Genomic DNA, 21,965 nt, shown 5'->3' on the forward strand with positions numbered 1-21,965 from the left:
AGGCGCGCGTCGCCGGCGCCAGCATCGCCGCCTGCCTGCTCCTCCGGCGTGGACGGGGGAAGGGAGGAGCCTCTAAGCCCCCCGCCCCCAAGTCAGTCCCCGCGCCAGCCCCGCGGTCAGCGGGGTCCTCCCTCGCTGGGGGCCCCGCGGTGCTCCGGCATGGAAGGACCACTCCCAAGACGCCGAAGCAGGGCAAGGCGCGCTTCCCGGGCGCTCGGGCCAAAAACGCGCAGAGGCTCCCTCGGGCGAAACTTGCTGACTCCCTCGGGGGCCGCCCTCTGGGCTCTGCTAGGCGGCGGCGTCTCCTCCCTCCCGGCCCTCGGGGATCTCCAGCGCAGCTCTTCGGGGAAGAGGAGGGCCGAGAGGTGGGGAGTCTACTCTGGCTTTACTCCGGAGTACGCGCGGGGTACCCTGGCGGAGCAAGGTGTTCCAGGGCAGCCTGCTCCAGCCCGCGCCAAACTCCGGTAGCAGCTTCCCCCTACCGCGGCGGCTCCTCGCCTCCCTCGGCCCGCAGCACGTGTCTGGCTCTGGCCGGGGCGGCGCTGCTTTGCGTCAAACTTGCACTTTGCTGGAAGGAGCCTCCGCCTCCGCCTCCTTCTCCTTCTCCTTGGCGCGGCCTCCCCTGGCCTTGGCTCGTGGGGCTCTGCAGTCCCGTTCCGTCCGGGCCTTTTTCTGGGACGCAGCACCATCTAGCGCCAGCTCAGCCCCATCGCAGCAACAGGCCACCAGGGCAGCCCGTTTCCAGATGCCACATCACGCTCAGAAAAATAACAACAATAATTTTGCCAGAAGAAAGCGCCTCTGGGCACTTGGAGAGTGTGATTTCGGAACCACCCCGAGGAAGCAGAGCCCTCGCTACATGCGGAGGTTTGACTGAGACTAGACTGGACAAATTCATGAATGAGAAGCTGCCATGTCAGGGTGGATCAGGACAGCGGCTCATCTAGTCCTGTATCCTGTTCTCACAGTGGCCAACCAATGCCTGTGGGAAGCCTGCAAGCAGGGCCTGAGCACAACAGCCCTCTCCTCTTCTGGGGTTTCCAGCAACTGGTTCGCAGAAGCAGGGTTGCCTCTGACTGTGGAGACAGAGCATAGCCATCATGGCTAGTAGCCAGTGGTAGCCTTTCCCTCCATGAGTTTGTCTAATCCAGGGGTCAGCAAACTTTTTCAGCAGGGGGCCGGCCCACTGTCCCTCAGACCTTGTGGTGGGCCGGACTATATTTTTTTTTTTGGGCGGGGGGGAATGAACGAATTCCTATGCCCCACAAATAACCCAGAGATGCATTTTAAATAAAAGCACACATTTTACTCAGCTAATAACACCAGGCAGGCCCCACAAATAACCCAGAGATGCATTTAAAATAAAAGGGCACATTCTACTCATGTAAAAACACACTGATTCCCAGACCATCCGCAGGCCGGATTTAGAAGGTGATTGGGCCAGATCTGGCCCCTGGGCCTTAGTTTGCCTACCCATGGTCTAATCCTCTTTGAAAGCTGTCCAAGTTGGTAGCCATCACTGCCCTGTACATGAGCTCTGTGAGTTAGAGTGTTTGAGGACTGGGACATTCGCAGGGAAACCAAAATGCTTGTTTACAAAGCTATTGTACTACCAAACTTACTATGTGTTTGTGAAACATGGACCACTTATAAATGCCATCTCCAGCTCCTCGAAAGATTCCATCAACGGTTTCTCTGAAAATTTTTACACATCACTTGGGAAGACAGGTGAACTAATATCAGTGTACTGGAAGAAGCAAAGATCTCCAGTGTTGAAGCAATGATTCTTCAACATCAACTTCGTTGGACTGGTCATGTTATGCGGATGCCTGATGATCATCTTCCAAAGCAACTACTCTATTCCGAACTTAAAAATGGAAAGTGTAATGCTGGTGGTCAACAAAAGAGGTTTGAAGACTGTCTCAAGGCAAATCTTAAAAAATGTAGTATAAACACTGACAACTGGGAAACACTGGCTTGTGAGTGCTCCAGTTGGAGAACAGCCTTTACCAAAGTTGTCATGGGCTTTGAAGACACTCGAACTCAGGACGCAAGGGAGAAATGTGCTAAGAAGGCACACTTGGCAAATCCACACCGTGATCAACTCCCTCCCGGAAACCAATGTCCTCACTGTGGAAGGACATGTGGATCCAGAATTGGCCTCCATAGTCACTTACGGACTCATTGTTAAAACCATGTTTATGGAAGACAAACTGACCCGGCTACGAGTGATCACCAAAGAAGTAGTAGTATATGAGCATCTCTCATAGCTTAACTATGGGCTGTGTGAAGAACTATTTTCTTTTGTCTGTCTGGAATCCTACAGTATTCAAGCTTGATTGGATGTCCATGAATTCTAATGTTACAAGAGAGGGAGAAAAACTTTCCTCTGTCCACTTCCTCCACTCCGCCTCTATCATTGGGCCTAAGGTTGCTCCTATAAAGCCACTGATATGTCTCTCTTCCTCCTCTGTGTATGTTAGCTACATGAGCTTCCGTACTTTTCAGTTTTCTCAGTTGTGGATATTCATTGCTATTCCACCACTTACCATCCATATCAGTGAGTGGAGCTTGGTGTAATGTATCCACAGGGTTTTAAAAATTGTGCCCACAATCATTCCTCCCCTGTCCTCCACTGCCTTTTTTCTGTTCTGGGCAACACAAGAATTCCCATACATATGTAGTATTCCTATACAGTGGCACCTTGGTTCTCAAACCTAATCCGTTATGGAAGTCGATTCCAAAACCAAAGTATTCCAAAACCAAGGAGTGCTTTCCCATAGAAAGTAATGCAAAATGCATTAATCCATTCCAGACTTTTAAAACCAACCCCTAAAACAGCAACTTAACATGAATTTTACTATCTAACGAGACCATTGATCCATAAAATGAAAGCAATAAACAATATACTGCAGTCACACAATCAATCAATCAGTAGCTGAACTGGGTTCCACACAGTCACAAAAACAAAAAAGACACAAAAACACAAAATAAATAGCAAGAACACACTCAGAGAAACACTCATAATGGAAGTGTGGTGCTCAAATCGGAAGCGTAACACTCAAAATGGAGCACATTCGGCTTCCAAAAAAATTTGCAAACCAGAACACTTACTTCTGGGTTTGCAGTGTTTGGGTTCCAAGTTGTTTGAGTACCAAGGTATTTGAGAACCAAGGTACCACTGGACAAGTATTCCTATACCCATGTGGGCACAGAAAATACGGTACGTGAGCAAGGGAGCCATAGCTCAGTGGCAGAGCAAGAAGTCCCAGCTTCAATCCCTAGCAACTCCCAAGTAGGGCTGAGAGCATCCCCTGCCTGGAGGGCCACTGCCAGTCAGTGTGTTGTGTTGTGTATTGTATTGTGAGCTAGATGGATCTATGGTATGACTTGGTATAAGGCAGCTTGCTAAATCTTCCTGTATTTCTACATTTTTAAAAAAATCCAGGAAGTACACAAGAGCAAATGTTACCAGCCTTAGTTATAATGTTTCACAATGGGTAAAATGGAAGCTTGAGCTTCTCTTTTTTCGGGTGGGGAAAATATCCATTTGTTTTTGTTGTTCTAATACTGTAGCCTTGTGCAAGAGTAATGTTTGCCTGATTAAGACTTGCACAAGAAATATGTTTTGCACAAGACCTCTGCATAATTCTTTTTGGTAAAAAAAATACAGTTGCTCCGCCCACTTGTGCCTCTGCCCATGATTGGCAGGTGGCCCCCAGAAGGTTGCCCAGAAAGGAATGTAGCCCTTGACCTGAAATAGGCCCACCACCCTCATGTGTTAGTAGAGCACCCCTTCTTGAGGGGTGGTGAACTCTATTTCATGAAAGGCTTTTAATAAGAGGCTGGATGGCCACTATCAAGGATGTTGTAGCAGATCCAGGGGGCTGTGCTAGATGAACTTTGATATGCCTTCTTATTCTCTGGTTCTATGTATTTGCTGATTAAGGGAGGAGGAAGGAGCCACCAATTTCAGGATCCCACTTTTCGTTCCCCTTTCGTTTGTTCTGCTCCCACCCAGATAGGCCCACCCCCAGTGTGCAAGCCGCAGCTGTAACAGGAAATAACAAGCTTTTGACATTCCTCAGATTCCCTGGCACAGCAACTGGGTCTTGCATCCTGAACATGACTAATAAAAACATTGCTCAGCTGTCTGCCTTGATGGCTTATTTCCCATTGTTTCATCTGAATCAACTCGGCTTCCCTCGTTTTGTTGCGATTCCTCTGTTGTTTCCTGTATGGCATGCAGGTTCAAAACATCCCTTATTTCAGTTTGCTGCTAAACCCATATTAAGGCAAGGCCTTTCACTGTGTAAGTACCGATTCTGCAGACACTTAAATATTTACACTGAGGGGAGTTGTTTGCACATAAGGCAAGCCACCTATCCCTCGCTAGCTGCCACCTACATTATGTAACAACCATGTAAACATTACCTGTCTAATATATTGTACTGCTTACCTTGAATGGGCCTTATGTTTCCTTTCTTGAGGGTACAGGAGAGCTCCTGTGCAGAAAGAAACACACTTTTCAAAACCTGTACAGTGGTACCTCTAGATACGAACAGGATCCGTTCCGGAGCCCCGTTTGCATCTAGAAGTAAACATAAGTAGTGATGGCACGTCTGCGCATGCACGGGTCGCTTTTCACCGCTTCTGTGCATGCGCATGATGTCATTTTGAGCATCTGCACATGCGCAAGTGGCAAAACCCGGAAGTAATGCACTCCATTACTTCCGGGTTGCTGAGGAGCGCAACTCGAACGCGCTCAGCTCGAAGCGTATTCAACCCGAGGTATGACTGTACAGTGGTACCTCGGGTTAAGTACTTAATTCGTTCCGGAGGTCTGTTCTTAACCTGAAGCACCACGTTAGCTAATGGGGCCTCCTGCTGCCGCCGCGCCACCAGAGCACGATTTCTGTTCTCATCCTGAAGCAAAGTTCTTAACCTGAAGCACTATTTCTGGGTTAGCGGAGCCTGTAACCTGAAGCGTATGTAACCTGAAGCGTATGTAACCCGAGGTACCACTGTATTTCATAAAACACAGACAATAAGTTTTCCCTTGACTCCTAAGAAGGGAGTTCCCGTGGAGTTACCTTACTTCAAGTCTCAGAATATTTTGTCCATCTGTTCTAAATCTAAATCCAGCACTACTCCAGGGGACTCTCATGCAATTTGTTTTGTACTAGGACCTCAAGATCTGGCCACTGACAGAGCATGATGCAAAAGGTATGCACTTAGAATGAAAGAGTTCTGCACTCAGGAGTTTGACTGGCAGAAATCAAACGAGTTTTAACTCAAATGAGTTCCGCACAAAAAAAATCACCTAGTTGCTCACTTCATTTCAACAATATCATTATTTGGGGAGAGTGTGTCAATTTGTTATTAAAACTAGACAGAATTCCTTGCCAACGGTTCCTCAAACCATTCTCTCTCCTGCCCATTCCTGGTCCACTTTGACTGGAAAGTTCTCTGGTAGAGCCCTTTCCCATCAATAGTTACCCAACCCTACAGATGCCAGAAATGGAAATAGAGACTTATTGCACACAAAGACAAAATAGGGAAAGGCCTTCTTTATCACTAAGCTATGACCCCTCCAGAATGCAGACATAATCCCTGCACACAGAAAATTAGCATGCCAAGGGGAAGCCTGACATGCTAGCTTCTTATGCGGAGAGATGAGTTGTTGCTTTGACATAAAGTATTTGAGCACCTGAACCTCCATATAGCGTCTGAACTGGTACATTCTTGACTCATCAGCCCCATTCAGCATTGTCAGTGGGCAGCGATTATAAGTCTATTGCAGTTGAGCAAAATCTGGAGGGCTGCAGGTTCCCCATCCCTGGATAGACACAGGTTTACCACCTGAGAGAGAACATGGTCTTAAGTAATGCCTGCTTCACCTTGCATTTTGTGAAGTGTTACTGTAGCCTTTCCCAGCCTGGTGCCCTTCAGATGTCTTGGCCCACAGTTCCCATCATCTCCAGTTAACATGGCTGTGATGGCTGGGGCTGATGGAAGCTGTGGTTCAAAACACCTGGAAGGCACCAGGTTGGGTTGCATGGCATGGTACAGAGGGGAAACAATCCTGCAGAACTGATACATATTTTTGCAGTTTGTAATCAATTATGAGGAAAGATGTTGTGTTTTGTACCAGGAAGGTATACAGTGGTACCTCATCTGAATCAACTCGGCTTCCCTCGCTTTGTTGCAATTCCTCTGTTGTTTCCTGTATGGCATGCAGGTTCAAAACATTCCTTATTTCAGTTTGCTTCAGGTTACATACACTTCAGGTTATAGACTCCCAGAAATATTACCTCGGGTTAAGAACTTTGCTTCAGGATGAGAACAGAAATCGTGCTCCGGTGGCGCGGCAGCAGCAGGAGGCCCCATTAGCTAAAGCGGTGCTTCAGGTTAAGAACAGTTTCAGGTTAAGAACGGACCTCCAGAACGAATTAAGTTCTTAACCCGAGGTACCACTGTATTCGGAAAACACAAGCAGCTGTGCTCCAGATGTGGCCTGGGAGTAGATCCCATTTGTTGGGATGTGGAACAGCTGCAATCCAAATGTGTATCTTTGATGGCTAGAATGGGATCACATGGGTCTTGTGCCTTCCTCCCGGTTGCTCTTTTCAAGGAGTCCCTCAAGCAGCCTTGAAAATAATTTCAATCACTCCCTGTTACAAGGCTGCCTCCCAACTCTTTCAGATGCAACAAGAGTGAATTGAAATTCTGTCAGCAGGAAAACTTGCCTTTGCGGACATTGTTACTTCATGGCTTCTGGCCAATAGGCACGTTCAATAAAGCATCTTCCGAGGCTTGGGCAGGCATTGATCTATGAAATAAATCCCAATGGATTAATTAATGCAAGAAGGCTTGCTTGATCTTTCCCCAGACAATTATGCCACTCTTTCTTAAAGGACTCGACACAGATTGACCACTGGCAAGGCGCCAACTTTGCAGTTGTCACTGTATTCCCATACGTTACTTACAAAGCAGTAAAAAAATAGATTAACTGTACTCTTTGGGATTACTGCCTCTGAACATGGAGGTTCAATCTACCCCTGATCCACCATGACTAACTGGCACTCAGTGAGTTGGTCTTAGTTCCCTTCTAAGAACTGAAGCATAGTGACAGGGCATAGGCTTTTTATGCAGAAGGTCAGAAGTTCAATTTCTGGCATCTCCAGGTGGGGCTGACAATATCCCACTTGAAGTTGTCTGGAAAGCTGCTGCTGGTTAGTATAGTGTAGATAATAGTGAGTTGGATGGACCAATGGTCAGACTCTGTGGAAGGCTGCTCCCTATGTTTTTGGAAGCCATCTAAGGTTGTAGTCCTCAACACAGGTAAAAAAGGTAAAATAACAACAACAACAACAACAACAACAACAACAACAACAACAACAACATATTTATACTCCACCCACAACAACAACAACAACAACAACAACAACAACAACAATAATAATAATAATAATAATATATTTATACTCCGCCCATCTGGCTGGGCCTCCCCAGCCACATTGGGCGGCTTCCAAGAAATATCAAATACTGTAATACCTCAAACATTAAAAGCCTCCCTAAACAGGGCTGCCTTCAGATGTCTTCTAAAAGTCTGGTAGTTGTTGTTCTCTTTGACATTTGGTGGGAGGGCGTTCCACAGGGAGGGCGCCACTACCGAGAAGGCCCTCTGCCTGGTTCCCTGTAACTTGGCTTCTTGCAATGAGGGAACCGCAAGAAGGCTCTCGGTGCTGGACCTCAGTGTCCGGGTAGAACGATGGGGGTTGAGACGCTCCTTTGGGTATACTGGACCAAGGCCTGTAAAAGGACCCCTGACCATTAGGTCCAGTCATGGCCGACTCTGGGGTTGCAGCGCTCATCTCGCTTTATTGGCCGAGGGAGCCAGCATACAGCTTCTGGGTCATGTGGCCAGCTTGACTAAGCCGCTTCTGGCGAACCAGAGCAGCACACGGAAACACCGTTTACCTTCCCGCCAGAGCGGTACCTATTTATCTACTTGCACTTTGACGTGCTTTCGAACTGCTAGGTTGGCAGGAGCAGGGACCGAGCAGCGGGAGCTCACCCCATTGCGGGGATTCGAACCGCCAACCTTCTGATTGGCAAGTCCTAGGCTCTGTGGTTTAACTCACAGCGCCACCCGCGTCCCGTAGTCCTCAACATACCAGAGAGTTAAGTTCCATTGAACACAGTGGGAGTAAGCATTCTAGACAGGTCTATTCAGAAGTAAGCCCCAATAAGGAGGCTTACTCCCAGTTAAGGGTGTACAAGATTACTCTCTGTTTATAGTTGGTTTTACTTTATTGAAATCTTGTTACTTCTGGACAGGGCTATGAGCCTGGATCTCTCCTGCGTCCTCACCCAAACAAACCTCAAAGCAAGTCCTTCTCTCTCACTGCAGAAAAACAGAGAAATACAGAAGTACTTAAATTAGCTTCCCTGGGGGACATCTGCGGCCCTCCAGATGTTTGGCGGACTCCAACTCCCATGGGCCCCAGCCAGCATGGCCAATGGTGAAGGATCATGGGAGTTGTAGTCCAAGAGCATATGGCGGGCTGCGGTTTGTTCACCCCACCTCCCAGCTCACTGCCAGAGTTTTGGACTACAATTCCCATCAGCCCAGCCAGCATAGCCAATGGCCGGAGATGGTGGGAGTTGCAGTTCAACAGTACTCTGAGGACTACAGGTTCCCCCGCTTCTACAGAAAAAAGAAGAAGTGCCGCCTTTCTAGTTCTGCTTCGCTGGCCCCGCAGGTCTCTGCATGCAATGAAGGCGGGAAAAGCTAAGCGGCGCCTTTAAGAGTTCGTCCGCGCCAGCGCGGGAAAGGAACCAAGCTAAGGGGCGGGGCTTAGGCCAAGCCCGCGAAAGTCGGATACTTTGTTGCCGCCGGATGGAACGCTGAGTAGTAAGCCGGGCTCGGAACGTTCCATAGGAAGAAGAAGCGGCCACGTGGACGCTATGGCGCAGCTCCGGGTCACCGATTTCTTCGCGCAGAACAAGAAGGGCCCCGCGGCGGGCAGCTTGAGCGCCAAGCGCCGGAAGGTACAAGCTGATGGAGCCCCCGAGCCCCTGGAGGCCGGCAGGCCCGAGAAGAAGAAGGAGCAGCAGCAGCAGGAGGAAGAGACGGGGCCGGGCCTCTTGGAGCCTCCTCGCACCCCGCTCGGCTCCAGCTGCCCGCAGCCCTCGCTGCCCAGCAGCAGCAGGAAAAGGCGCAGGCCGGAGCCCGAGGCGGAGCTCACGCCGGTCTCTGCCCAAGGCCGCCGCCGTCTCGGTGCGAAGGGCACCGCCCGGAAGACGCTGGTGATGCCCGCGGAGGAAAAAGGCGAGGCGGTGAGTGACCCGAAAGGAGGGGAAGCAGGACCGCGCGCTCTTACCTCGAGCCTCTTTAATCCGGATTAGTTGCCCGGAGCCTTGTTGTGTAGTGGGAAAGGGTGGAAGTCGGGGCTGTGTGAATGGGCCCGCCCCTTCGGGTTTTCTTGATCCTTCCCCGGTGTGAGCTCAGAGGCGACATGGCAGCAGGCACCTTTCTAGGGAAGAGTCCTGTGGGGTCAGACCTGATGGCCATGCCATTCGCACGTTGGTTGTCTGCAGCGTCTTGGATGGTTGAGGTAGACTATTCCTGAATATGGCGGTGCTATTAAGTTGTCGTAGTGTAGAGACCTTGTTATTGACTGTGCCCAAAAATGGGGAAAAGAATATTTCTGAAATGGGCATTAAAATGGTTAATCGGGCTCAGAGCAAAATATGTGTAAAGTGATGTACATTGGGAGTAAAAAATAATAACCCCCCTGACATGCATTAATAGGGTTTGAATTGGTGGGGGCTGACCAAGGAGGGAATATGGGGTTTTAGTAAGATATTACAGTGAGAACCCAATGTGGTTAGAAAACTTGGAATACTGTGTTCAGTTGTAATTTGAATCCATTGGTTTGGTTCCCACACTCTGGAGCAGCAGAAAACAAGCCTGCTCCTTATTGCATGTGACAGCCCTTCAGATGTTTGAAGCTGGCCATCATGTCAACTCTCAGCCTTCTCTTCTTCAGGCTACATACTCAACTCCTTAAGCAACTGGTATTCTGAAAGGAGATGTGTTGCCAATTCTGACTGGAATGCTTCTGTTTCAGGTCCCAGGCTTTGCTTCCCCCACAGCCCTTGGGGTACCCAGCCCCTCCAGTCTGGATAAAAAGGCAAAGGATTTGGCCAATGTGACTCTTTCACCAGGTCTGCAGCTGGAGACCACAGTGCAGCCTGCCGTAGTGCCGGTAGAGAAGGTGAGCCTTGGAGAGGAAAGGGGGGTGGCCTTTGGATTGTATAGGCCACCATCTCTAAACATCTGACATAGCATTCTGCTGCCTCCTGAAGCTTGCACAGCTCAGTAAACCTGATAGCCTCTGAGCTGCCACAGCACCCTTTGTCATTAGCATACACATTGACTGGGTTCAGTGACTCCAGATTCTAATGGCCCAGCACTGCTTCCTGTGTTCAAAATTCCCATTGTTCTAGGCGCATTTTGCAACAGGGAATTTCATTAGTGCGAGCAGTTTCTGGGCTCTGGGCGCAGTACTGCGCCGAAGATTTCAGATTAAAACTGCAGAGTGGAAGGAAAGGAGGAGCTTTTTCTGCCTCCCAACTTCCAGCTTCTCTCTGAAGACTGGAGAAGAGACCCTCTTAAGAATATTAGGAGGGGGGTGGGCAGGGGAAGGAGTAGACCCTGTGAAAAATGAACATAATATTTTAGCTGCTTTTCATTCATTTTCAGCTTTGTATTCTTGTTTTAAAAAATGGGTGCCGAGACGTTCTGTTGTTTCGCCTGTAACCTAGGTTTAAGGTGCTATTTAGCTCCTAGCTTTCATATCTCAGTTTCTAACACTGACTACTTCAGAGCTGCAAGATTAAGGAAAGATGCAGCACTGCTGCAGAGCTGTGCTAAGTTTGCTTAAGAATTGCAACCATAGTGATTGAGGGCTGGCAGTCTGATGGAGTCTGTGATGCTCACAGGTCATTCACTTGCTTACCTCGCCACTGGTTGCCGCTTGCCACTGGCAAGTACCAAACTGTAGAGATTACTCAAAAGGATTGTCTGCTGGATATTTAGATTTCAAAAGGGAGGGTCGCCTGTACAAAGGAACATATGAATCTGCCTTATAGCAGCTCAGACTATTAGCCTATTCAGGCCACTGCTGTCTACTCTGAATGGCAGTCCCTCTCCAGGGTCTCTGGCAGAGAGAGGTCGTTCTTGCCCTTTCCTTCCCTATGTGAATAAGGCAGGAATCTCCGTAGCTGAGATTTCTCTCCTTCCAAACAGGAGATGGTGTCTAAGGAGAAGTTGGCAGAGCTGAGCGGTCGTCTGGCGAAGATCCGTGCCCTGGCACAGAAAGTCACTTTGCCAGCCAGCTCCTCAGAGGCTGACGGTGACATAAAGAGCAGATTAAAACGGGCTCGGCTGCTGGAATCCAAAATCAGCAAGAGGAAAGAGGCTGAGAAGGAGAAAGTGAGGAACCTCCCTCAACTCCAGCTGGGCGAAAGCAATCCTGAGCCAACAGCAGAGACCAGGTAGGGGAAGAGCTTTCTGAGTGGTTGGCCTTGGTGATGAAACCAGGTGTCTGGTGAGAGGGGACTTGGCGATTTTCTAGATTAGGGGTCTTAGGGCATCGAACCCTTTTTTTTGGAAATTCCCAGGGCGATAGCTTGCATTTGAAGCCTTTTTACTTTTAGCATATCAGTACTCATCCATCTTTGTGTGTAATATTGTGCTGCTGCATGTAAAATTCTGCGGGGATTAATTTTAGCAAATTTATAAATTTGTTTTCTGTGCCTGGTGTTCTGTAGTACAATAGTTATACTAATAGTTTGATTGCTGTCGTTTTCTATTTTGTTTTGTATGTTATATATTTGTACAAAGTTCCTTTCTGGATATTGGCCATTGGCCATAATAGAGTGATTGATTGTTTGATTGAGTTTAGGGGTGGTTAGCTTGTGCCCACCCCAATTGTTATGTGGCTGCCATTTCCCCTAGAGATTATTGGTCTCGTTGGCTGGGATTGGTGGGAGTCTAGCAACATCTGGGCAACAACAAGTGAGCCATCCCTGTTTGAGGCCATCAAACAGCCCAATCCTAAGCAGAACTGGGCGTCTCCTACTGTTTGAGTCTGCCGGATGCTTGGATGTCCCAGTCAATAATTAGGATTGCAACGCCCAGCCAATAAATTGATTTAAAAATATTTTTGATCCTCTAGATCAAAGTACAGCAGATCTGAAAATGGATATGCTGCTCTTAAATGCTTGCAACTGTCATCCAAAACCTCCGCCGACAACTACCTGTGTGAGAGCTAAGGTGACATTGTGCTGTCGTGTGACGGAAACACCTGATTATTTTATTCTCCCATCTTCCCAGTGCGAAGGCTCCAGCCTTCCAGCGCTTCCACAACCTCGCCCAGGATGTCCCCCCGGGACTCGCGCTGCCTTACAAGTACAAGGTGCTGGCCGAGATGTTCCGCAGCATGGACACCATCGTGGGGATGCTTTTCAACCGCTCAGAGACGGTGACCTTTGCCAAGGTCAAGCAAGGCATCCAGGACATGATGCGCAGGTGAGAGCTCACCCTTTCACTTGGGGTGGGCAGGGAGCGCGGGAGGCAATCACCTGTGAGCAGTCAGCAGTCCGGAGAGGTAGAGAAAGTGACCATCTCTCCACCTGGCAAGCTAATAATTCTGCCCAGGATGCCAGTTGGGAATAACAGAGTGAAGATTAGAGCAGGCTTTGTAATACAGTGGTAGACCAGAATTCCCTTCTGGGCTGGTGGTCCCTCCCCCCCGATGTTAATTACTTGGCATGTAATAAAATGGATGGCCTTTCCTGAGCAGAAAGCAATAGTACTTCGTGCAATGAGTGGCGAACCAAAGAACTTCACCTCACAGCGTGTTGTCATCAGCTCCAGACACCTCTGGTTAGTCCCCCCAGTGCTCTTCCAATGCCGCACACCCTCCCCAAACCTGCTCTGTGCCCAGAGTGCTTTGAGAACCCATTAAACCAGGGGCCAGCAACCTTTTTCAGCCGTGGGCCAGTCCACTGTCCCAAATTCCTATGCCCCACAAATAACCCAGAGATGCATTTTAAATAAAAGCACATATTCTACTCATGTAAAAACACACTGATTCTCGGACCATCCTCGTGCCGGATTTAGAAGTCAATTGGGCCGCATCCAGCCCATGGGCCTTAGGTTGCCTAAAGGTAAAGGTAAAGGGACCCCTGACCATTAGGTCCAGTCGTGGTCGACTCTGGGGTTGCAGTGCTCATCTCGCTTTATTGGCCGAGGGAGCCGGCGTACAGCTTCCGGGTCATGTGGTCAGCATGACTAAGCTGCTTCTGGAGAACCAGAGCAGCGCACGGAAACGCCATTTACCTTCCTGCCAGAGTGGTACCTATTTATCTACTTGCACTTTGACGTGCTTTCGAACTGCTAGGTTGGCAGGAGCAGGGACCGAGCAGCGGGAGCTCACCCCATTGCGGGGATTCGAACCGCCAACCTTCTGATTGGCAAGTCCTAGGCTCTGTGGTTTAACTCACAGCGCCACCCGCCACCCGCGTTAGGTTGCCTACCGCTGCATTAAACTGTGGTCATTCTGCTCAGTTGCCTGAATGGATGCGAGGGGCTGTAGAAGCCTCTGGCTTTTGGTGAGGAGGTTGGATTGCCCCCTACTGCTCAAAGTTAAGAGTTGCAGCTGTTGCCCTGCTCACTTTTGCCCCGACCCTTGTCTACCACTCCCACCCCCCACAACCCTGCAAAGGTTTCCCATTCCCTTGACTAGATAAAATCATGGAAGCTGGGTAACAGGTCTTGGGAGCTCTTGGCAGTGATAAATGGTGTTGGAACCTCCACAGCTAGAGTCAGAATACCTCTTTCTTCTGCTTGAAGACTTCTGGCCGGAGAGACAAAAGTGCTGGGCTAGGTGGATACTCTTGACCACTTTTGCTTCAAGCTTTTAGTCCTCATGGTGTTGGTACTAACGCACAAGGCCCTATACAGCTTAGGGTCAGGTTACTGGAGAGAGAGACTGCCTTCTCCCTTATACACCTAGCAAATTGCTTGGTTTGCGGGTAAGTTTCTTGGGCAAGTCCCCAAGATCTCAGAGGTTTGTCCCATAGCAGCTTGGAGCGGGGCTTTTAGTGTGGCTGCCCCTGTTCCGTGGAATATCATTCCTGTTGAGATTCTGCACTTTCTGAGAACAACTGAAGACATGTTAGTTGTGATTCCTGCATTGCGGGGGTTTGGACTAGATGATCCTTGGGCTCTCTTCCAACTCTTATCATTATTTGTTCCATCAGCCTTTCCCAGCTGGACCAATGGGTATTTGCCATCACTGTCTATTTTGGACGGTTTTCATCTTGTTTTAAATTTATCTGCTTTTTTTTGTGTGTCTAAATGTTTTTTTGTTTGCTTGCTGGTTTTAACGGTACGTCACCTTGAGATGATTGTATAAAGGTAAAGGTACCCCTGCCCGTACGGGCCAGTCTTGACAGACTCTGGGGTTGTGCGCCCATCTCACTTAAGAGGCCAGGGGCCAGCGCTGTCCGGAGACACTTCCGGGTCACGTGGCCAGCGTGACATCGCTGCTCTGGCGAGCCAGAGCCGCACACGGAAACGCCGTTTACCTTCCCGCTGGTAAGCGGTCCCTATTTATCTACTTGCACCCGGAGGTGCTTTCGAACTGCTAGGTTGGCAGTGAAGGTGATTAATAACTTAATGACAATATCACGGGTGCAAACCTATTTTGCGTGCCAGTTTGTATCTGTCTGCCACACCCAAGAACCTCCTGGTCCTCATTTTGAGGGTGCCACCATATTAATGGGATGTTCACTCCCGAAGGGGTTGATTACATTCTATTTATCTGATCATTTATAAACTTCTGATCGCGTCCAAGATCTTGGGCACTGATATTCTCCCTGCCTGTCTGCAGGCAATTTGAAGAACGGAACCTGGGTCAGATCAAAGCTGTGTATCCAGCTTCGTACATCATGCGCCAGGAGAAGAACATTCCCACCTTTGGCACCCCCGGTCAGAAGAGAAGCGACTACCAGCTGACGATCGAACCCGTTCTAGAGGCAGGTGGGTCCTGTGCGGCATTCGCAAAAGAAGCTCCTATGAGCTCGGGAGGAAAGTGGGCAGGTAGACTTCATTGTACGTTTCCTGCCACACCCTTTGAAATGTACTAAGGACCAAACTTGAAGACGTTTGTGCTGGGTTGCCAAAGAACCACCCCAGTGTGTGTCATTGTAGGACCATTTCATTACAGTAAGGCTACCTTGGTCCCGGGGACCAGGTGTGGCTCTCCAGGCCCCCGTTTCTGGCCCTTGGGAGTCTCTTTGGGCTGCATCCTGTTTGATCCTGACAGTGGCGCCTCTTGCTTGCCTTGGGAGGAGGATGGAGAGAGGAGTGTGTAAACACCAGCCTATGCCACTTAGTTGCTCCGCCCACTTTTGCCTCTGGCCCCGCCCACCACTGGCATGTGCCCGCCTCCAGCCCAACTCAAAGGTTTCCCATCCCTGAACTGGCGGGTAGAAGGGAACAGCAGTTTCAGAGGGAGCAAGAGGGAGGTGTGGCCCATCACCCTTCATTTTTTTTGTTTCAGGAGAGAAGCTGTCGGCATCGCACCTGATGGAGCGTCGGAAAATATTTGGCAGGAACTTGGTTAACATTGTAAAAAGGCACCACAAGGTGAGTCTCTTCTCCCCCCACTCCCCCCAAAAGTGCTGGATTTACCCAGTAAGCAGACTAAGCACATACACCAGCAACGCATGAGAAGCTCTGGGAAGAATTTGACAGTTCAAAAAAAAGCACAAAGAATCGGAACTTTCAGGCATCTTACACTCCACAGTCTTCCCCAGTTTTCCTGTTCTCTTCTTATTACTTATCCCCACCTAAACTGGGGGGTGGGACTACAACTAATGTCTACTATTGTAGACCAAAAGAATGTGAAGAAAGCAGATCCTGTCATGGGTTGCACAAGACATAATATGCACACACATTTCTGCAAGCATGCAAGCTCTTGAAAAATACATTTTATTTTACGGTTTAGTATCGTCCTTGTTTTGAATTGCATGTGGGGGCACCATCATCTTCTCAGTGCCTAGGACCTCTGAAGGTCTTCTTCATCTGGCCCTTCCCCCTCCCAGCTGTCGTCTCCTCCCTCCACTTGTTCCTGCCTTTGCCACGTAAATGAGAAAATACCTCCTATGGAGGGTTGCTTCACATCAGGGTTTCCCAAGCTTGGTTCTTCAGATGTTTCTGGGCTACACTTCCCCCCAATCCCTGACCACTAGTCTTGATGGGAGTTGTAGCCCAAAAGCAGCTGGAGACTCATGTTTGCTATACCTTATCAGGTGCTGGTCCGGGTGCTATATCAGGCATAGTCATCACCTCCCCTGTGCTAACTTCCCACAGGCTTTCTTGGCGTCTCTCAACCCTCCAATGGTGGTGCCGGAAGACAAACTGACAAGGTGGCATCCCCGGTTCAGTGTTGACGACGTGCCCGATATCGTCCCTGCGGAGGTGCCTCAGCCCCCGCAGGTGGACAAAATCACGACTGCTCAAGAAGTGCTGGCCAAGGCTCGCAGCCTGATGACGCCCAAGGTAAAGCTGGCCAAAGGAGAAGGCCCTCTGCGTGTGGGTGGGACTCTTCGACTTAGCTATTATTATTTCCATTTTATATCCTGTTCTTCCTTGCAAAGGAGCTCCCGGGGCAGCAAACCTGTCAATAACATCAATTTTTTTATAAAGCCTTCTTGCAAACAGTTAGCCAGTGATCTCTCGAGGTCGCCAGGAGCAGCTTCTTTCAGCCGTCAGATGGAATTCCTTGTGGAAGGAATTCCACAGATGGGGAGCCACCACCAAAGAGGCCCTGTCGTAGGTTGCTGCCAACTGGGTATGCCCCAGTGATGGCACAACTGCAGCCTCACCTGCCAATCTTGGGATAGGAGATGCTTCGTATTGAGGAAGGCGCCATATAGGGATTTGTATGCTAATACTTTGAATTTCTGTGTACTAAATTTGTAAGGAATATTTTATATAAATTTGTACTGATAGCTTGAATTTATTATGAGTGGATCTTGAGCATTGGAGTATGAAATGTTGTTATGGGTCTGCCTCCTTGTGTGACTGTTGACTCTTTCCCTGCAGTCAGAAGTTGGCCAATTTTTTCTTTGGACTTGCTTTTATTTTGTCCTTAATGCCAGCTCCTAGCAGCTTGCTCCCCCTAAAAAGGGAGGGGTCCAAAATTTGGGATTTGGTACTACAGAGGGAAAGCCTGTGGCTAGATAAAGTTGGTTGTTTATTACTGTGCTGGGGAAGAGGGAGCAACAGGTCCTCTCTGCTGCCTCAACCACCTGCATCTCAGTTGAACGGGCTGTTTGTGCGTGGTGGGGGCGAGAAATTGTTCAGGAGCTTATCAGTTTACTGTTAGGCATGGCATCGCAACTGCTTTTCAGCTACGCAAGACTCCTTTGCTTGCCAGGTGAGAAAAACTGCTAGTGATGGCTGACCCACCTGCTCTCTCTTTCTTTCTGCCACACCCAACAACAGATGGAGAAGGCGCTGGCCAATCTGGCTCTGAGGACCGCCGAAACCAGCCCCTCTGTGCCAGAGTCCCCTCGGCCACCCCCGCCAGCTGGCACCCCCAGCAGCCTGAAAGGGGTGTCCCAGTCCTTGTTGGAGAGGGTGAGTGCCTTGCCGTCTCCTCACCAGGCAGGCTTCAGGCTTGTGGGATGTGGGTCTCCTTTGTTCTTGGTTTGTATAGTAAGGAACTCCAGGTCCCAACATCCAAAGTCAGAAAGGGGTTTTGCAGATGGGACCTGCTCCACCTCATGCATCATTACTCTTACTCTCTTACTCTTATTTTTATTTTATTTTATTTTGGTAAGTATTATAAGGGACCGCTTACCAGCGGGAAGGTAAACGACGTTTCCGTGTGCGGCTCTGGCTCTGGCTCTGGCTCTGGCTCTGGCCAGAGCAGCGATGTCACGCTGGCCACGTGACCCGGAAGTGTCTCCGGACAGCGCTGGCCCCTGGCCTCTTAAGTGAGATGGGCGCACAACCCCAGAGTCTGTCAAGACTGGCCCGTACGGGCAGGGGTACCTTTACCTTTAAGTATTATAAGGGTGGCACCTTTGAGTGCAAGTTGCTGGAAACTGCAAGATGGGAGGAGTGCCCTTATGCTTGGGCCCTTCTTGTGGGATTCCCATTGGGGGCATCTGGTTGGCCACTCAGAACAGGCTGCTGGGCTAGATGGCCTGATCCTGCAGGCTCTTCTTATATTCTTCCCCTTCCCACACAGACTCACTCCTTGTTCTTCTTGCACCGCTCTTTGCCCTGCCCGACCCACCCCCTTTCCTTGTCGCAGACAAGATGCACACTTAGAACTCTAAAGGATGCATAGCTCAGTTCCAGCAGAGCATCTGCTTTGCACACAGAAGCTATCAGGTTTGATCCCTTCTGATGCCACCACCACCTCTCTCCCTTTCTCTCTCTCAGGTCAGAGCCAAGGAAGTTCAAAAGCTGCAGGCACTGATGGTGCGGAACCCGCAGCAGGAGCGGCGCCTGGACATGCTGTCGCGTCTGCCGGAGATGGCGCGGGTCCTGCGCAACGTCTTTGTGGCAGAGAAGAAGCAGGCGCTGCCCATGGAGGTGGCGTGCCAGCGGATGATGGCCAGCTACCGGTCCCTCATGACGTTTGGTAAGGGGAGGAAGTGGGCACACCTGGCGAGCTTTGAGAGGGAGAGGAGGGGGTGATGCGTTGTCTCCAGGCAGAGATGGGGAAGCTGTGCCCCTCGGATGTTGCAGAACTATAGTTCTCATCATGCCTCATTTTAGGCGGCTCCATTCTTCCACCCCATCAGGGTTTGTTCCTTCCTGTTTGTTTTCTAATTCCCCCCAGCCATTTTTAAAAGTGTGTCCCCTCTTTCTATGAAGTTTCAGAACAACTAAAACAGGCTGTATTTTAGGAGCATAGGAACTGGCCTGCTGGGTCAGGCAAGTGGCCCATCTAACCAAGCATCCTATTCCCCCAGTGGCCAACCAGATGCCTATTGGAAGCCTGCAAGCTGGAGAGGAGTGCAACAGTGCTCTGCCACCTGCGATTCCCAGCAGCCTGGTATTCAGAGGCCTAATGTCTCTTAACATTGGAGGCAGGGTGTACCTTGTCCTCCATGCGTTAGTCTAATCCTCTTTTAAAGCCATCCCAGTTGCTGGCTATCACTGGCTCCTGTGGGAGGCAAGTTCGAGATCAAAGTTTCAGCTTAATTGGTCTTTAAATACTTGACTTACAAAGCAATGCTCTGCTGGTTGCATGGCTTGGGGCGAAGTTGTTTACCTCCCAGCTGTGTAAGAACAAACACCTTATGGGAAAATATCAGCTTCCACTGCAACAGTGTATGAATTGGTCTGTTGTGTTTACACAAAAAATAATGTTCCGTACACTTGAGGGTAACCCCATCAAACCCAGTTGGGCTAGGTATTCCAATCTGAAGCAGGGTGATCGCTAGTCTAGAAAACTTTTTTTGTCGTCCCTGGCACAACCCTCTGCCACCATGTGCCTCCGTCTTACTATACACTTACCCTGGGAATGTGCCCTCTAACAAAAAAAAAGCTGCATATCTTTTTAAGAGGAGTTGTTAAGAGGATTAATCGTGCAACCGTCTGCATGCAAAGAGCCCTTTCCCTGCCATGTTTTCAGTGGTGATTTAACCACCATGGAGTCATTTATAGTGGGAATCCCTATGATAGACAGGGGCTTTCTGTTCTCACTAAACAAAAGCTGTTAAGTGAGAAAACAATCAGATGGCACAGTGCTCTGTCTGAAACTCTTCCTCTGTCCCTGCAGGAGAGACAGAAAAGCACCTTCATCTCCTCTCAGAGCTGCTGCCCGACTGGGTGAGTGTTCTCCCCATCCGGCAAGAAACGTACATCAAGCTGGACAAAAGCGTGGACCTCAACGTTGTCACGGAGAGACTGGCCGCAAGGGCAAAGGAAGAGGAAAGGCTCTAATCTATGCTGCAGGGTGGGGGGAGATCATGCCTTAGGCTCAGCGTCATCATTGTGTGCCTGTTGGCACAATCTCTCTTGAGAAAGGACCCCGATGGCCAGAGACGTGTGTGTCATTTTCTCTCCTTTTAGCTAATGCATGAATGTGAGCAAAATGTGAATATTGTGGCTTTTTCAGAATTAAGAGGATATGGCATCTCCTTCCTTCCTTCCCTCCTCGTTTTCTAAGTGCCATCCTGGTGCCTGTGTAGCTGTTACTGTTCTGTAAGGCCACAAGAGGGCAGCACATACAAACCAAGAAATTCAGTTTGATTGGCGCATCACAACAAAGTACCAAACTTTTCGCCTTCGTGCATTAAAAAAGTTCTTTGTCAGCACCGCTTTCCCACTTGCCAGATTTGCTGAGCAGAAATAGAGAATGACGCTGCCATTACTCCTTTCATGACTAGCATTTCCATTCCCTCATCTGGCAGGAAGCGGTGGGAGCTGCCTTTTTCCACAAAGGGAGTTTCAGTTCCTCCAAGACTTGGTAGATAGAGGACATTAAAAGTACTTAAAAAAAAAATTGGCTGTAAAACATATGAACCTTAGCAATAACTATTTATTGATCAGGAGGAGCTTAAAATGAGTGATTTTTAACTGCCCAAGCCATTTAGTTGACATTTTTGTCTCTTAGCTTCAGTAAAAGGGATTGAGCCAAGAGCAGCGGTGGTGGATTTCTGCAATTTCGCTTGAGCCTGAGGTCACAGGTTCACCATACATTTAACATACTACACTTGCCCCAAAGAATGCTGGGAACTGTAGTTTGTTAAGGGTGCAGGGGTTCTAGCTCAGTGGTAAACTACAGTTCCCAGGATCTTTGGGGGGGGGGGAGTCATGTGTTTGTAATGTATGGTGTGGTTGTGACTTGACTTTGCATGCCCTAGAGCACCCTGTCTCAACCTTTCCCCAGATGTTGGACTTACAGCTCCCATCTTCCCTGACCACAGCTCCTGGCTGGTTAAGGATTATGGGATTTGTAGCCCAACCACCTGGGACCCCGAGGTTGGGAAAGGCTGGCCCAGCCCATTGTACGGCTCTACAATCTCACACATGGAACCAGGGAATCTTATCTGTCAGTAAAGGGACTTCCTTGTGACTGCATGTGACCTCATCTTGTCCCCTTCATTTTTTGGGCTCTTTCCTTTAGCAGATGCCGAGACAGCTGCTGTGCAAACTGCTGTTGTGACTTATTTGCCTTAAACCTATTAAATTAATTATAGTTCACCCTGTTAGGCAATCCATCGGTTTGGGAACTAAATGGGGCCCTTGAATTGAGGTCCCTGGCCTGCACCTGCCTCTTAGCATTGCAGCACTGAGTTTTGCAGCAGCACTAAAGCTATTCTGTACTGACTCCAAAACCATCAGTGGCCACAGGAAGGTGAATGAAACCCCTATTCACAAATACCTTAACTGACTCTGCTTGTGGAACTTTTGTCACTCACTTGCAAGCTTAAGGAGTGGCTAACCTGAGGCCCTCAAGCTGTCGCTGGACTACTGACTCCTATCATCCCTGAACACCAGCCGTGCTAACTGAGGCTGATGGGAGCTGGGGTCTAGTAACAGCTGAGGACCCCCAGTAGCTACTACTGCCTTTTATTGAAATGATGCCATTTTTAGTAGTTAGAGCAACCTTGCAATAACATTTTAGAAATCAGCATGAAAATAAAGAGAAAGCGGTATGCAACAAAACCAAATGACCCCAAACCCACAGCAAACAGAAGAATCCACATCAGAAAAGTGGTGCAGGTGAGTCTGCACAGTGTATTTTGATGGCAAAACTGAAGACCTAGCTAGAAAAAATTGTGTTTATGATGCAAATAAAACTTCTCATTCTTTTTGGAGTTGGGTGATTAGAGTATAATTTGTAACTTTA

The 21,965-nt window shown here is 49.1% G+C and overlaps 1 protein-coding gene across 2 annotated transcripts; it reads left to right on the forward strand.

The window, feature by feature from the left end:
- Positions 1 to 8,762: 8,762 nt before the first annotated feature.
- CDT1 (chromatin licensing and DNA replication factor 1) lies at positions 8,763 to 21,927 on the forward strand. 2 transcript variants are annotated; one of them, XM_079988804.1, is made up of 10 exons: positions 8,763 to 9,345; positions 10,140 to 10,286; positions 11,321 to 11,568; positions 12,410 to 12,604; positions 14,973 to 15,121; positions 15,645 to 15,730; positions 16,457 to 16,645; positions 17,594 to 17,728; positions 18,542 to 18,743; positions 19,890 to 21,927. In XM_079988804.1, exons 1-10 carry the CDS (start codon positions 8,974 to 8,976, stop codon positions 20,051 to 20,053), a joined length of 1,887 nt encoding a protein of 628 aa, XP_079844930.1. In that variant the 5' UTR covers positions 8,763 to 8,973; the 3' UTR covers positions 20,054 to 21,927. The 2 variants fall into 2 exon arrangements, with proteins under 2 accessions (XP_079844930.1, XP_079844931.1); XM_079988805.1 differs by lacking the exon at positions 10,140 to 10,286.
- The last annotated feature ends 38 nt before the right edge of the window (positions 21,928 to 21,965 follow it).

This window comes from Podarcis cretensis, assembly GCF_951804945.1.
Source record: "Podarcis cretensis genome assembly, chromosome: 8".
In the NCBI taxonomy this organism is placed as follows: domain Eukaryota; kingdom Metazoa; phylum Chordata; class Lepidosauria; order Squamata; family Lacertidae; genus Podarcis; species Podarcis cretensis.

Coding starts and splice junctions, on each gene's coding strand:
- CDT1 (XM_079988804.1), top strand. CDS start 8,974: ATGGCGCAGCTCCGGGTCACCGATTTCTTCGCGCAGAACAAGAAGGGC. Junction 11,569..12,409: donor GAGCCAACAGCAGAGACCAG/GTAGGGGAAGAG, acceptor CCATCTTCCCAG/TGCGAAGGCTCCAGCCTTCC. Junction 15,122..15,644: donor CGAACCCGTTCTAGAGGCAG/GTGGGTCCTGTG, acceptor TTTTTGTTTCAG/GAGAGAAGCTGTCGGCATCG.